The following is a 17,922-nucleotide window of genomic DNA, read 5'->3' as shown; positions in this document are numbered from 1 at the left end:
AGATATAGTGAGTATTGGGAACATAATGAATTGCACCTGTCACATACCTGTATGAGGACCCCAAAATGATAAGGGTGGTCTCATGCACTATTCCCATCAGATTACCCCTGTAGACAGGGCCTGCAGGGGAGATGGAGGACATACAGTAGGTAATGGAAGAGCACAAAAAGCCGCACAACTGGTTGAAGATGCAAAAAGTTAAAATCCAAATTTATTTTGCAGGCAAAAAGATAAAATCATCCAAGATGAAACCAAAACAGTCGGAGACATGGGGGGGAAAAGGGGAGCACGGCGGTTGACGCGTTTCACGGAGTCTTCCGCTTAGTCGTAACCATGCTGTACAATACAAGACACTGCTATATATAGAGGAAAAGGCATTTCAAATAACATGTACCTCCCAGAATGTGCTTGATTGAGCCCACACAGCTGCAGATACTAAATCCCAATTAAGGGCACACAAACAGCCCAGCAGGAATTGTATGTTTGCTTTTGCTTCACCTTTTGTCCAAAAACGCATAGCAAAAAAGTTCTATAAATGCATATGCGAAAAAGCTTTCAATAAAACTAAGGAAAAAACAGTAGTGATAATATAAAAAGACAGCTGGTAGAAGCCAAAAAACTAACAAAAACAAAGTAAAGGGAGAAAAGAAAAAAGAAAAACGAAGAGAAAAAAACGAAGGGAAAAAAAAAAAAAAAAAAAAGGGGGGAAAAAAAAAAAAAAAACCAAGAAAAAGAAAAAAGACAAAGAAAAAGTAAACAGTAAAACGGAAGCATATAGATGTGTTCATACCCAGATGGAACTATGGTATAAAAAGAAATGGTGTATAATATAGTCATGAAGAGCATATATGTGTAAATATATAAGTGGTACACATAAAAATAATAAATGTGTAGCCACAAACACATACATCACGTCCATATAGCATATGAAACAAATAGATAAATGGGGGGGGAAATTGTACACATATGTAATAGGTATGAGCACAACCCCCAAAAACGTATAACCCCATCCATTGAGTGGTATATCTGCAACTGTGTTCACATACATAGGGCAATCCACCCAATCGAAAGAATATAAAAATAACCAATGAGATATGTAAGAACACTAAACATTACCATAAAAATAATAATAAATACATAAATGCATAAACATAGAAGTCCTGTGTGTCTTTATCAGCATAATGGTATTATTATCCCCTATAAAGATATAAAAATAGGGACATTTAAATGGATATATACCCAAGACATTGGTAACATCTCAGGCATATCCCACATCGATCTAACAAAAAAAAAAAAAATATATATATATATATATGCTTACGTGTACATGTCGACTTAGATCATACTGAACACAGAGTATAGCATGCACATGTGTGAACCACCGTGCATATAGCACAATCAATATCCATAAAGGAATCAGCCACACATTGCATAAATATATAGCCATGGAGGCAAGCCGAACGGAACAACATGCATATATATCGATGAACACATGCATTCCAAAAAAAAAAAAAAAAAAAGGGATGCAGAGACCGAAATGGGACAAAAGGGAAGGAGAAATGAGAAAAAAAAAAAAAAAAAGAGAAAAGAAGAAACAAAGAAACACTAAGACATAGAATGGCCAATCAAAGAAACATGTACCATGTATGCGTATGGGATACAGGTAGCCCTCTCTGTATGTATAGTTAAATGTATGTACCCACGAATAGATACATGAATCATTACTGGGAATAAAAGTGAGTAACATCCCATTCAAAGTTTAAACCGCCAGGTAAGCGGGTCTGGAGTTTATGAATCCAGAAAACCTCCCGCTTACACAGAAGGCGGAACACATCGCCCCCTCTTACAGGAGCAACCACACGTTCGATCACTTGGACCGATATCAAAGACAGATCACCGTCATGTTCTGAATTAAAATGTCGGGCCACATTCGTGGATTTCCTCAATCTGACATCACTAAGGTGTTCCCTAAATCTGTCTTTAAGTTTTCGTGTGGTGCGACCCACATATTGTACAAAACATTCTCTGCAAGTAATGAGATAAATAAGGTATGTAGTGTTACAATTAAAAAACCTGTTGATTTTGTATGTTTTGTTCTCAATAGAGGATTGAAAGTTAACACCCCCTAGAATATGGGGACATGTAATGCAGTCCTTAGCCCCACATCGGAAATTACCTTTCAGATGCAACCATGTTTCTGATGTATTTTTAATTGTAGTGCTAAACAGACTTGGGGATAACTGGTTTCCCAGTGTTTTGGCCCTCTTGGCGACAATATTCACTCCTCCCTCTAAGATCCTGGCACAGTCCTTATCACCATACAGAATGGGAATATGTTTATTGATAATTTGTTTGATCCTGTTAAATTCCAAACTGTATGGGATGGTGAGATTAATGGAGCCATTATTGCCAGAAGTCTTAGATTCATTGAAATGTCTCTTTGGTGTAAGGAGGCTTTTCCTGTCCCTATTAAGGGCAATAGAGTATGCCCTGTCAAGGGTCCATTTTGGATAACCCCTAGCCAAAAAGCGTCTATACAAAAGTGCTGACTCTTTATTGAAAACGTCCAAGTCACTGCATATCCTTCTGATACGAAGGAATTGACCTACCGGTATACCCTTTCGAGTATGAAATGGGTGACTGGAGTCAGCATGTAACAAATTGTTACCAGCTGAGGGTTTCCTATATAGGCTAGTGACCACCTGATTTTGTCGATGCTCAAGGGTAACATCTAGGAAATCAATCCTATCAACATTGAATTGGCCAGTAAATGCCAGATTGTAATCATTGCGATTAAGATATTCCAAAAATAGGTCAAAAGGAAGGCCTTGTCTAGTGATAAAGATCAAATCATCTATATAACGAAAGAATATGACAATTTGATTCCTGTAGGGGTTACTATCTCCAAAAATGTGGACCCTCTCCCACCACCCCATGTAAAGGTTGGCCAGGGAGGGTGAAAAAATAGCCCCCATGGCTGCCCCACACTTCTGGAGATAGTAAACCCCATCAAACATGAAATAATTGTGCCCAAGGAGGTATTCCAAGACCTCCAAAATGTATGTCTTGGCCACCTCAGCCAGATCAGTATAGTGGGTAAGTGAAAAACGTACAGCTACTAGAGCTAGATTGTGGGGAATTGAAGAGTAGAGACTCACTACATCACAAGTCATCCACTGGTAATCTGGCTGCCAACAAATCTCACTGGTGATATTTAAGAGGTGCATAGTATCTCTTAGGTAACTGGGTAGAGTGTGCACAATGGGTTGAAGCTGGCCATCAAGCCACTCTCCCAGTCGTTCATTGAGAGACCCGATGCCAGCGACAATGGGCCTCCCCCGAACCGGGCGTGCCTCCTTGTGCACCTTAGGGAGGTGATGAAAAATTTCCCCCCCCATTTATCTATTTGTTTCATATGCTATATGGACGTGATGTATGTGTTTGTGGCTACACATTTATTATTTTTATGTGTACCACTTATATATTTACACATATATGCTCTTCATGACTATATTATACACCATTTCTTTTTATACCATAGTTCCATCTGGGTATGAACACATCTATATGCTTCCGTTTTACTGTTTACTTTTTCTTTGTCTTTTTTCTTTTTCTTGGTTTTTTTTTTTTTTTTCCCCCCTTTTTTTTTTTTTTTCCCTTCGTTTTTTTCTCTTCGTTTTTCTTTTTTCTTTTCTCCCTTTACTTTGTTTTTGTTAGTTTTTTGGCTTCTACCAGCTGTCTTTTTATATTATCACTACTGTTTTTTCCTTAGTTTTATTGAAAGCTTTTTCGCATATGCATTTATAGAACTTTTTTGCTATGCGTTTTTGGACAAAAGGTGAAGCAAAAGCAAACATACAATTCCTGCTGGGCTGTTTGTGTGCCCTTCATTGGGATTTAGTATCTGCAGCTGTGTGGGCTCAATCAAGCACATTCTGGGAGGTACATGTTATTTGAAATGCCTTTTCCTCTATATATAGCAGTGTCTTGTATTGTACAGCATGGTTACGACTAAGCGGAAGACTCCGTGAAACGCGTCAACCGCCGTGCTCCCCTTTTCCCCCCCATGTCTCCGACTGTTTTGGTTTCATCTTGGATGATTTTATCTTTTTGCCTGCAAAATAAATTTGGATTTTAACTTTTTGCATCTTCAACCAGTTGTGCGGCTTTTTGTGCTCTTCCATTTGCTGCTATCAGGACTGCGGATCCGTGCCTGCACCTGGGTTGGATGTGTTTGGAACTATCCCCTCACTTGAGCGGTTCTTTTCCCTCTTGACCGTTTGTTGCTGTTTCCGCTTTTGGATACCGGCTCGGTGAGTTCCCTTTTACATATGTGAGCTACTATAGACTTGACATTTTTGTATCATTATACCACTCAGCCGGAGACATGGATGAGACTGTGAATGGCCGATCACTTAGGAAACATGACGCTAACCCCCTCAGAACAGGAGCAACATCTCTCTTGAGAGAAGACTCAGATAATTCCTCGGCCCCTATGGACGCTTCTTTCAGAAAACTGGAAAAACTAATAATTAAAGAGATTAAAGCCTATTGGGAGAAAACTACGCTTGCGGAGTATGTAGAGGTTCAGCGTATCCCTCGTGGCTTGAGAATTAAGAAATTTCCAACGTTTGATCTTTTCAACCAGGATCTTAAAAAATTGTGGACAGATACTCTTTCTACTTGTTCTATTGAACTAATGAAAATAATCATAACATCTAGAACCCTGGAATTAAAAAAGCTACAAGAGGATATAACAATGTTACAACAGGAGCTATCCACTTTTAAAGATTTGCCTTCATTTTCGGAGTTTGATCAGAATCTCAGTGCTAGAACTGACAAATTTGAAAAGGAGATCATGAATGGCAAAAAAGAAAAGTTTCAGCGTGATAATGTGGATTATGAAATGGACAATGTATATGTGTGGAAAAAATCGCAGCGATGGAATCGCCACCAATTTAAGAAAAGAGTGAGCTTTTCCGATCCAGAAACAAGCGTCATAGAGAGTCCCTATGGTACACCTGGCTCGGATAGCTCTCCTGATCATGCTCAACTCCCTAGATCAGGAGGTACACCGTACAATACCCCTTTTTCAAAAAACGGTCAGAGAAGGGAGAAAAAGCCCCAGAAAAAGAAAAAACCGCAAAGAAAACAAGGAGGGGAGGAAAGAAGCACCGGAGGCCAACGGGATCACCACTATTCATTGCGAGCTCAGAGGAAATAAAACATGAGGATGAGACAAGCAACAATGTGATTAATCTATCACAAAAGATCCTAACCGTGGGGGAATTGAGCCTTTTATCGAAAGGATTGAACTTTTGCCCTCATACACATTTCGATCCGTTTTCCACGATCTTGGATATTAATAAATTTGTCCGGAACTTGACCTTACGCAAGCATTTTCTGAAGGATGATACAGCTTTACAGGTTTCTCAGGATGTGGACAATGGTTTGGGTGTGGATCAACCTGTGACAATATTGGGGGATAATGGCCCAGAATCACCGAGATCTTTTAGAGAACATTGTGCGACCATCGATCTGGAGGACTTAATGATGGAAAATCGAGATGCTGTACAGGAGAAAGAGGATAATGTCAACAAAGTTTCATTCAAAGTACCCTCATATTTTTATCCTGTTCAGTCACGGGTACCCCAGATGGACACCTTTCAAAAACGAATCGAAGAGGACATTTTTGAACTGAAACAAACGGTTCCCAATAAGGTACAGGTGAGAAATGACAATCTGAATGTACAGGAAAGGAATGCTTTAATATCTTTGATGGAGGATGACTCTATTGTTATTAGGAATGCGGATAAAGGGGGATCGGTAGTCATATTAGACAAAGGTGAATACAAAATGGAAGCTCTCAGGCAATTGTCTGATACGGATACATATATAAGACTAAGTGGTGACCCCTTGAATAGGTTCAGAGCCATTTTGCGAGAGCTTATTGATAGAGGTGCCTCTATGGGTATCCTTACCCCTAAGGAGTCTGATAAACTGATACCGGAATATCCCATCACCCCAATTTTTCATCACCTCCCTAAGGTGCACAAGGAGGCACGCCCGGTTCGGGGGAGGCCCATTGTCGCTGGCATCGGGTCTCTCAATGAACGACTGGGAGAGTGGCTTGATGGCCAGCTTCAACCCATTGTGCACACTCTACCCAGTTACCTAAGAGATACTATGCACCTCTTAAATATCACCAGTGAGATTTGTTGGCAGCCAGATTACCAGTGGATGACTTGTGATGTAGTGAGTCTCTACTCTTCAATTCCCCACAATCTAGCTCTAGTAGCTGTACGTTTTTCACTTACCCACTATACTGATCTGGCTGAGGTGGCCAAGACATACATTTTGGAGGTCTTGGAATACCTCCTTGGGCACAATTATTTCATGTTTGATGGGGTTTACTATCTCCAGAAGTGTGGGGCAGCCATGGGGGCTATTTTTTCACCCTCCCTGGCCAACCTTTACATGGGGTGGTGGGAGAGGGTCCACATTTTTGGAGATAGTAACCCCTACAGGAATCAAATTGTCATATTCTTTCGTTATATAGATGATTTGATCTTTATCACTAGACAAGGCCTTCCTTTTTACCTATTTTTGGAATATCTTAATCGCAATGATTACAATCTGGCATTTACTGGCCAATTCAATGTTGATAGGATTGATTTCCTAGATGTTACCCTTGAGCATCGACAAAATCAGGTGGTCACTAGCCTATATAGGAAACCCTCAGCTGGTAACAATTTGTTACATGCTGACTCCAGTCACCCATTTCATACTCGAAAGGGTATACCGGTAGGTCAATTCCTTCGTATCAGAAGGATATGCAGTGACTTGGACGTTTTCAATAAAGAGTCAGCACTTTTGTATAGACGCTTTTTGGCTAGGGGTTATCCAAAATGGACCCTTGACAGGGCATACTCTATTGCCCTTAATAGGGACAGGAAAAGCCTCCTTACACCAAAGAGACATTTCAATGAATCTAAGACTTCTGGCAATAATGGCTCCATTAATCTCACCATCCCATACAGTTTGGAATTTAACAGGATCAAACAAATTATCAATAAACATATTCCCATTCTGTATGGTGATAAGGACTGTGCCAGGATCTTAGAGGGAGGAGTGAATATTGTCGCCAAGAGGGCCAAAACACTGGGAAACCAGTTATCCCCAAGTCTGTTTAGCACTACAATTAAAAATACATCAGAAACATGGTTGCATCTGAAAGGTAATTTCCGATGTGGGGCTAAGGACTGCATTACATGTCCCCATATTCTAGGGGGTGTTAACTTTCAATCCTCTATTGAGAACAAAACATACAAAATCAACAGGTTTTTTAATTGTAACACTACATACCTTATTTATCTCATTACTTGCAGAGAATGTTTTGTACAATATGTGGGTCGCACCACACGAAAACTTAAAGACAGATTTAGGGAACACCTTAGTGATGTCAGATTGAGGAAATCCACGAATGTGGCCCGACATTTTAATTCAGAACATGACGGTGATCTGTCTTTGATATCGGTCCAAGTGATCGAACGTGTGGTTGCTCCTGTAAGAGGGGGCGATGTGTTCCGCCTTCTGTGTAAGCGGGAGGTTTTCTGGATTCATAAACTCCAGACCCGCTTACCTGGCGGTTTAAACTTTGAATGGGATGTTACTCACTTTTATTCCCAGTAATGATTCATGTATCTATTCGTGGGTACATACATTTAACTATACATACAGAGAGGGCTACCTGTATCCCATACGCATACATGGTACATGTTTCTTTGATTGGCCATTCTATGTCTTAGTGTTTCTTTGTTTCTTCTTTTCTCTTTTTTTTTTTTTTTTTTTTCTCATTTCTCCTTCCCTTTTGTCCCATTTCGGTCTCTGCATCCCTTTTTTTTTTTTTTTTTTTTTGGAATGCATGTGTTCATCGATATATATGCATGTTGTTCCGTTCGGCTTGCCTCCATGGCTATATATTTATGCAATGTGTGGCTAATTCCTTTATGGATATTGATTGTGCTATATGCACGGTGGTTCACACATGTGCATGCTATACTCTGTGTTCAGTATGATCTAAGTCGACATGTACACGTAAGCATATATATATATATATATTTTTTTTTTTTTGTTAGATCGATGTGGGATATGCCTGAGATGTTACCAATGTCTTGGGTATATATCCATTTAAATGTCCCTATTTTTATATCTTTATAGGGGATAATAATACCATTATGCTGATAAAGACACACAGGACTTCTATGTTTATGCATTTATGTATTTATTATTATTTTTATGGTAATGTTTAGTGTTCTTACATATCTCATTGGTTATTTTTATATTCTTTCGATTGGGTGGATTGCCCTATGTATGTGAACACAGTTGCAGATATACCACTCAATGGATGGGGTTATACGTTTTTGGGGGTTGTGCTCATACCTATTACATATGTGTACAATTTCCCCCCCCATTTATCTATTTGTTTCATATGCTATATGGACGTGATGTATGTGTTTGTGGCTACACATTTATTATTTTTATGTGTACCACTTATATATTTACACATATATGCTCTTCATGACTATATTATACACCATTTCTTTTTATACCATAGTTCCATCTGGGTATGAACACATCTATATGCTTCCGTTTTACTGTTTACTTTTTCTTTGTCTTTTTTCTTTTTCTTGGTTTTTTTTTTTTTTTTCCCCCCTTTTTTTTTTTTTTTTTTTTTTTTTCCCTTCGTTTTTTTCTCTTCGTTTTTCTTTTTTCTTTTCTCCCTTTACTTTGTTTTTGTTAGTTTTTTGGCTTCTACCAGCTGTCTTTTTATATTATCACTACTGTTTTTTCCTTAGTTTTATTGAAAGCTTTTTCGCATATGCATTTATAGAACTTTTTTGCTATGCGTTTTTGGACAAAAGGTGAAGCAAAAGCAAACATACAATTCCTGCTGGGCTGTTTGTGTGCCCTTAATTGGGATTTAGTATCTGCAGCTGTGTGGGCTCAATCAAGCACATTCTGGGAGGTACATGTTATTTGAAATGCCTTTTCCTCTATATATAGCAGTGTCTTGTATTGTACAGCATGGTTACGACTAAGCGGAAGACTCCGTGAAACGCGTCAACCGCCGTGCTCCCCTTTTCCCCCCCATGTCTCCGACTGTTTTGGTTTCATCTTGGATGATTTTATCTTTTTGCCTGCAAAATAAATTTGGATTTTAACTTTTTGCATCTTCAACCAGTTGTGCGGCTTTTTGTGCTCTTCCATTTGCTGCTATCAGGACTGCGGATCCGTGCCTGCACCTGGGTTGGATGTGTTTGGAACTATCCCCTCACTTGAGCGGTTCTTTTCCCTCTTGACCGTTTGTTGACATACAGTAGGTACCTTGGTGCAGGAACTGGTGAATGGAACTCTGGAATGCTAGTATCATATGTACTGGAGTACAGCCGTAAGTACACAGAGGATGCACAGATCTCAGACACAGTCAGGTCACAGACAAGAGTCAGTAACAGATGAGCAGCGAAGCACCAAATTCTTATTAGATTCAGCGCTGGAAACACACAGATGTCAGAACTGTGCAGATAGCAAGGTAAAGAATAGACAAGCAGAATCTTGATCAGGTGCGTGCAGGCTGAGGTTGGTACCAAAAATAATTGTCAAACATAGGCAGACAAGGGGCGTCCAAAGAGCAGGTCAGATAGATGCCTGGTCAGTAACAAAGGTCAAGCACAAGTGCGAAATTGCAAATCACAGAATACAGAAGTACAGTTAAGAACCATTCAGCACCAGCAAAACTCCAAATAGCCTACTTGGCAATAATTACTCAGGTGGAGGTGCACGCATTTCTATACACATACCGAAAGACACGAAACATGAATGTATGTGCGTACATTTTTGGCCTTCTACGTCTCCATGCTCAGAAGCAAGTACATATACTCGTGCATGTGCTTGTGCTAATGACTGAGTGGGTCCCCTGGCAATATCTTCCTGATAGCTTCACAGATCACTCTTAATCCAGTCACTATGAACCCCGTGGAGCTAAGAACAATTCACACTGTCAGTCATGAACACATGCTGCAGACTTCTTCATGAGATGGGAATGTGTAATTAAACACTATTGTTTCACAAACTGTCACACCTTCTATCTTTTTCATGGACAATCATCACATTTTACAGAACAAGTCCAGCTGAATGTGGTTAACTACTACTTGGTAGAAATAGGCAATATTTTTTCATAGATGTGTAAAGGTGTGTAAAGGTCCGAGCGCTTATGGATTAAATAAATGTGAGTGTGATTTTAAACGTGAATGAAGCTGCTGCTAACAAAAAAAAGGGTGTGGTGCACATCAAATGGTTGAATTTTTAATTTAGATTTTTTTTTATTATTATTTTATTTATTTTTTTTTATCTATAAATTAATTCTTAATACAAATAATATACATATATATTTTTACTATATTCAATGTGTAGTGTATTTTTTCCTAGAATTTCCTATACATTATGTGTTATATTTATGCCCAGATGTATAGTTTTTGGATATTGGTGCATGTTACATTAGATCATTGTAATATAAATTCCGCCCACTAGGGGCTGCTATTGTATGGCAGTAACAAGAAAAGTACTATGTTTATTTAATGGAAATAACAGTTTTAATTCAGGACTAACTTATTATTTATCAGTATTGGCATATTCCAGAGGTATTAAAGAATTAGGTACCAATACTTCTTTTTACCATTAGAGGCGTTCATGGAAGTACTTCCTGATCGCCAAGGAACAAGGTTAATTGGATAGTTAGAGGAGGAGTGGTTTAGATATATAAACCGCATACATGCTCTCCTAGCCAGCTATTAATAACGCCCAGTAGGAGGGCGAAACGCCGCGTCTAGCGAGGCAGAGAGCATCCGAGGTGTGATGTCAGTTCCGTGTACTTCCGGTTGGTGGTACGTACACTGCAACCGCAGCACTCACTAGAGAAAACTGTGATCCACTTCCTGTACTTTTTGTAAGTGTAATCTGTTCTGCCTTTATTAAAACTGTTTGACATACTTCACTATGGCGGGCCTCCTGCATTCTTATTTTTTATGAGGATTTTAAGAGAGTGAGGCATCCAGCATCCCTGTTGCTATCCGGTTTATTACCAATCCCAAGGAGACTATTCCAGGCTGACCACATTCAATTATCTGAGAGTGAGACATCCAGCATCCCTGTCGATATCCGGTTTATCACCAACCCCAAGGAGATTATTCCAGGCTAACTACATTAATTAATCTGGTGAGTGGGGTCACCTAAGGGGAGCACAGGCACCTTTTGATACAGCTGCATCAGAGCACTTTATGCACAACAGCACTGAAGAACTGTTTTATTTAAGGACTTTTATGCAGAGTGAATTTCATCCATTAAGGAATATATTGATTGTTTATTATTGTTTTTTTTTATTTTTCATTGATTAGATATTGATCAGATCACATAACAGCACTAGCACTTGATGAGATTTACCATATGCCGATACTTATTATTGATTATTTTGCACAACTATTTAATAGCACTTAGCACTTTCATATGATCCAGCACATATATTCATTTATTGCAAAGAGAGAGGCAGCACTGACTACTTCACTTACTCCATATTTTTTCATGAAATGGACTTCATATTTGTCATATCAGAGGCATTCATTTTAGGACATTTTATAATTTGAAATAAAAATGAGGACAGGGACGGGGGTTTGTGTACAAATCAGGAGAGCAGTCTTAGGTGACAACACTGCTACTCTATAGATACAGATTGTGAGTGAGTGTTGTCACCCTACCACAGGAAGTGTGTTATTGGTTGGATTTCCAGGTGAAATTCAAGAGAGTAGAAGCCTAAAAGAAAAATTGCAGCCACCACATCCAAGGACTGATATGCTAAATTTTTGTTTTTAGGTTTAGATACCTTTTAATCATCAGTAATTGCTATTTACAGCATTCCCAACCATTCTTTACACCAGTTGTCTTCACAGGAAATATTAACAGCAACAAGATAAGGGGGGGGGACACCTCTTACTTCATGAAAACGATGAAGTGGACATTTGCTTTAAGCAAAGAACATTTGAGGTTACTTCCTCTGTAATATATCTAATTACTGACCTGCTTCTGTTGCTGGGATCCCTCACTTTCTAGTATGACTCTCCTTTGAGGTTTCACCCTCTCTTTGCTGTGGACAGTCTTTAGAGAAGCGTCTTGTTTAAGGTCCTTCTTCTTGTCCACTTTTTTGGCCAATTTCTTCTTAGGTGAAGTCATATTGTTGATGTGATTCAGGGAGTTTCTCAGAGCTGCCCACAGCTCCTCCGGTACATGGCACCTCTGGCAAACATCAGAGTCAGAAAGGCAATATAAACAGTTATGGGAGCTGGGTGCAAGACTTGCTTCTTGGGCCTGACACTGGGGATGTTTATAGCCAGTCCCTATGAAAGGGAACCCGGGGCAAGACTCCATCAGCTTCTTCCGGGCTTCTAAAGGGATGTGGAGCTCCAGAGTAATACGGTCACTTAAATCTTGTGGGATCCAGATGGAGAGGCCAGCAGGAACTTGTTTTGTCTTTCCATTCCAGAATGCTACGAGAACTCCATTACTATCAAAAGCTAGAGAGTATAAGAGGTATTATTTTTATTAGGTCATTTTAATTAAACAGACTTTTTAAAATGAATTGGAACAAAAGTTCTGAAAAAAAATGACAATAGGAGAGGTGGTGGAATTTTTTTCAGCATAAGGACATGCAAAAGTCTCTTTTGCCAAAAAACTTTACCCCAGTTTCTGGTAATGTTTTGCCATTAGTGTATACTACGTGGTGCATACACTGTCTGCGCATTGTACATCTTGGCATGCCAAGCATAGAGCTGAGTGCCAGAACAATGTAACACATGCACATATGCGCCAGTGGAGGGTGAAACACTAACATGTTCTTGGACTCATCATCTCTGGAGGAAAGCACATTAGGAGTTTTGTGTGCCATAATGTTCAATTACGCTCTGCACTATTAAATATTATGGCAACAGCTCATCCACACCAACGAGTGTTTAGTTATGCTTAAGTGTATGCCAACCCAAAACTTTATTTTCTAGATTTGGATAGACTGTGGTGGGGTTAGAACCCCTGTTGGGATTTTACTGATACCCAGGAATTTGTTAAGAGATTTTCCCTCGCTTCCTGTCCTGCTGACAACAGTTTACCAGATAGGAAGTGAGAGAAACTCTCCAACAGCAAAATGGAAAGAAAAGAGGATGCCTTTTTAAGTAGAGTAGGGGAATGAGAGAACCCCTATCACATTGTTATTTCAGTGTATGTCTGTCTGTGTCTCAGTTACAGATTTTCTGTCTGCTAAAACATTGTTGGCAGGACAGGAAGTAAAATTAATCTCTGATGAAGCCCCAGATAGCAGTTCAAATCACACATGGATTCTAATCCTTCTGTATTCTAAAACCAAGAAAACATTTTTTGGCTTGACACTTTAACCACTTGACCTCCAAAAGATGTACCCCCTTCTTGACCAGGCCATTTTTGCGTTACTTTAACTGACAGTTGCACAGTCGTGCAACACTGTACCCAAATAAAGATTATGTCATTTGTTTCCCCCACAAATAGAGCTTTCATTTGGTGGTATTTGATCACCACTGTGTTTTTTTTTTTTTGAGCTATAAATAAAAAAGACTGACAATTTTGAAAAATACCCAATATGTTTTACATTCTGCCCCTGATGACGCCTGCCTATGACAAAACGTGGCGGGAGGAGCTAGGTCACGTGATGTCACCACACTGGTTAGTCGGCCATACTGTTGGATGGAAACATCAGCTATGATATGAGGACTTACATGTGATTTTTCGATGCAATTGTTTGTTAGTTTTTTGGATCTTACTAATAAATTTTTACTTATGAGTAATACTGCGCAATGAGGTTCTTTTCTGCTTACCCTTTCATATATCTATCATGAGAGTCTATATATGGTGGAATATGCCATTTTATTGAAGATCCTTGATGCCATAGCAGTGGAGAGTTGGAGTGAGATATGCCTAATCTTTATTGACTACTCTTGCACAAGTAGTCCATTTTTTGGGGTAAGGGTCAGTGTGAACTCTTTCCTCCTGTGGCAGATTCTTCTCAACACTTCTGCATGCATTCTTGCACATTTATGGACTTTTTTGGAATATTGTTTTTTATTTGCATGAAAAACAAAGTCTTAAGGTCTTAAGCGCTGCATTCGTGTGTTAATATTTCTGATGTTCCTTGACCAGGATTATAGTGTCAGCTGCTTTTGACTATATTACTATTTATTTTAGCGTGGTTAATTTATTGGTTTTTAGCATAACTTAATATTATTTCTTGTTCCAATTACAAATAGTCTCCGAGCTTGTCTTTTTGAATCAACCGCAAATCTGAAGATACTCTGATCATTCCCAATCTCATTCCATGGATATTTCTCCAGAAGGCCGCATTCGCACTGGAGAATCCACTGTACTGGAAATCTCTTCCTCATCCTATTAGAATGGCACTTGGCCCAAAGTGAACTTGTCCTTATCCTCGGAAGACAAAGCAACAGATTGACTTGAATTTTAGCCCCACAGCTGCATATACATTATTTACCTTATTTTTGTTTAATGCTACTCGGTTTGCCTGGTAAAGTGAAATTACAAACTTGGGTTTAAGAAGTTAATATAAGAACATACTATTAGTTATATTATTAATATAATAGTATAGTAAAAAAAATATGGCCAAGCACTATTTACGCAACCTATGTTCCGGTGCTGTTTCTGGCATTCTTCCTTCATCCATTGCCTGCACTCCTTTTGGATGAATGGTGGCTAGAATCATACAGTCCACTCCCTGTGAGCCTTTTTGGTCTCATCTATACATCTCCAAAAAAAAATGTACTTTTTTACCACTACTAATATTACTATTTTACTACCAAAAAAAGGTTTTACTGTACTAAACTTTTATCCAATCTCTATATCACTGCATTTTGTTAATTTGTAGTTTCAAGGTCCCTTCTTTACTCTTAACAAAGAGACTTGTGAAAATACTCTTGCTTTGAAAATACAGAAGCAAAACAATACCCAGGCCTCTTTCTCGATTCTCTGCTCCTCTTAAAATGGTTCCAGGTCCGTACTGCTCCATGCTGGTATCTAGTGGAGCCAACACGTGATCTCCAGGAATTAAAGGCCTCCATCTTGCATCTTCATAATGGATGATGTCACAGACTGGTGTCTCCTGCATACGGAACTGAGCTTTTCCCTTAAGAACACGACATTTTTCAAACTCCACAAGAAAACGGTCCGGAGAGCCCTGATTGGTAAAAGAAGAGAAAGGGACAGAAGTTTAGGGTCTATGGTTAAGCGAGGAGGATGGAGAAGTTCTGGACTCACCTGAAAGTCAGGTTTAACCTGGAGATAAAACACAGTTCAATGACTTACCTCCACTTCACAAGCAATGTGCCCCATGTAAAACAGTCCATCTCTGTCCCTGCGGGCCAGGACTCGGGCCCCTCTTAGAAGACTCAAAGCTGCTGGAGTTTTGGTAATTTGGGCCAAATGTGATAGATAAAGTCCTGGAGTTTCTTTGCAGGTCACACTGCAGCTGGGTGGTGGGCTGTAAAATATATTTTTAGTAGGACAGGTCAATCATTAAAAAATAGAATGAGAACAGAACTATATGTTTTTATTCAATTAAAGCAGAGGAGAATTGATGGAAACTAGATCATCCAGGACCTGGAACATGCTTTTATCTTTCATTTGCAATGCTTAGCTGAACAAGCTGAAGAGCATGGCAACCATCCAGGCTCCAGATTCTGTATGCTCCAGTTTTGATAAATTCCCCAATGTTTCTGTCAAAGTTTTGAACAGAGTTGGACCTCAGGCAAACATCTAGATTGTATATTGCATAGACTGTTTTACCTGCCAAAGGATTTGTATTTCTAACAATTCAGTCCTGAGATTTACACAGCACAGCCCTGTCTGGAGCCCTTATTTATTCTCAGAGATGTATAGTAACTAAGTAGAACTACTTCACTACTGTACTTAAGTACCGAAAGGCGGTATCTGTACTTTCCTGGAGTAGAATTTTTTTCTCCTACTTCCACTTTTACTTCACTACATTTTTTCGATGATTTCAATACTTCTACTCCAATATTTTTTTTTTTTTGTGCTGCATAGTTACTCGTTACTATTATAAAAATTACCACTGTCAGAACAGTAGATGGCAGGTTTCATGAAGCTCAAAACATGTGTATTATCAGCGCATACGAAAATAAATGCTACTGTATATATAAATAAAATCTGCATTTGAAATAATAAAAAACAATATGATGTTCAAACTTTTGACTTCTTTCTTTAATAACTACATAACACAGTACTTGTACTTTTACTTTCAGTACTTGAGTAGCAATTTTTTTTCAAAACTACTGGTACTTTTACTTTCAGTACTTGAGTAGCAAAATAAAAAAAAAACTACTTGCAATACTTAAGTACAAAAAATGTTGAATACTTTAGTACTTCTACTCAAGTCACTTTTTGATCGAGCACTTCCACTTCTACTCAAGTCACTTTTTGATCGAGCACTTGTACTTTTACTCAAGTATGGGTTTTGAGTACTTTATACAACTCTGTTTATTCTCTGCTGCAATTAAAGTGATTGTAAACCCTTACATATACCCACTATAGAGCCTAGTCTCAGATGATACAAAGAGATTAAACAAATCCTCCTACATAAGTTGTTCCTCTTTATGTGCAGTCGTCTCTTCTCTACATCGATTCTGTTTACTAAATGTATTAAGAGATTTTTTACACTATGTAGAGGCCACTTGGTTGCTTTACATGAATATTATGGTTGAAAATTCCAGTACAATTGTGTCCCAGGTGGATATAGGAGTGGCCCAGGAGACCTTGGGGTTCATGAAAACTGTTTACGATCTTTTCGACCACCCTTGAAAAGGGGGGGTCATGGGGAGTTGGTAAGCAAGAATTCCTACAATCATTCCAGGTGAAGGTGCTTGTTGGTGGTATCACAAACTTTAAAATTATTGTAAACGATCACCTTGTAAAACAACCCATTCAGTTTACAATAGAAATTAAAACATTATAAATACCTTTTTTCCCTATTTTTATTGGTCATCACATTCCTTCTGTTCTCAGCTGCATAAGAGCTGGGGGGAGGAGAAGCAGCAGCACATTGATCTTACCAGTGAATGGGGCATGTCAGGACAAGTCTGATCTCTGGAGGAGAGCAGGCTGGGTTTGCAGTATAGCTAGAGAACTGATCATGGTGTGCTCTCCTGCTTAGTGTGGTCAGTTTTTAATAAGAAAGCAGAGGGACTGGTAGGAACACCAGGGATTTCACATAAAAGAAGTAATACAAGAAGTAATACAAAGAGAACAGGATACTTTCTCATATAAGTACATGGCATAGTTGCCAACATTTGAAAAAAATTTCCAGGGACACTTTGCAGCGCAGATATCAATTACTTACCACACCCACTTCCATGAAGCTCCGCCCACTCCGCATAATTAATCTCCGCCTACTTATCAGATTATAGGGTCTACTTCATAAAGAGAGAATTACAGGAAATTGAAAAGGGAATTGAAAACTTGAGGCCAAAGTAGCAGAGTTGGAATAATTCTCCCATTCAGCTGCACTACTTCTGCCTAAAGTTTAAAAATTCTCATCACAATTCCCTGCAATTCTAAAGTGTGAAATGTGCTCAGGTGTGACCATACAAAAAATGTAATATGGAAATATAAATAAAGTGCAAGGTGTAAATAAGTACGATTATACTATCTGGTATAATTATTGTACTTATTTACACCTAATACTTTATTTAGATTTACATATTACATTTTTTGTATGGTCACACCTGAGCACATTTCACACTTTATTCACCTGTCTTTGAATTC

The 17,922-nt window shown here is 38.8% G+C and overlaps 1 protein-coding gene across 1 annotated transcript in view; it reads right to left on the bottom strand.

Moving 5' to 3' along the window:
* Positions 1-17,922, bottom strand: part of LOC309554057 (uncharacterized protein) — a 60,580-nt gene that overhangs the window by 17,955 nt on the left and 24,703 nt on the right. The window contains exons 5-7 of the mRNA XM_082255581.1: positions 15,448-15,622; positions 15,091-15,319; positions 12,130-12,623 (exon numbers count right to left, since the gene is read on the bottom strand). Of these exons, the coding sequence (XP_082111707.1) occupies positions 12,130-12,623; positions 15,091-15,319; positions 15,448-15,622 (898 nt within the window). The remainder of the gene's footprint in view (positions 1-12,129; positions 12,624-15,090; positions 15,320-15,447; positions 15,623-17,922) is intronic.

This window comes from Pelophylax lessonae (assembly GCF_965119305.1).
Source record: "Pelophylax lessonae genome assembly, chromosome: 4".
In the NCBI taxonomy this organism is placed as follows: Eukaryota; Metazoa; Chordata; class Amphibia; order Anura; family Ranidae; genus Pelophylax; species Pelophylax lessonae.
The sequence above is the reverse complement of the archived record's forward strand: the minus strand, read 5'-3'. Positions and strand labels throughout refer to the sequence as shown.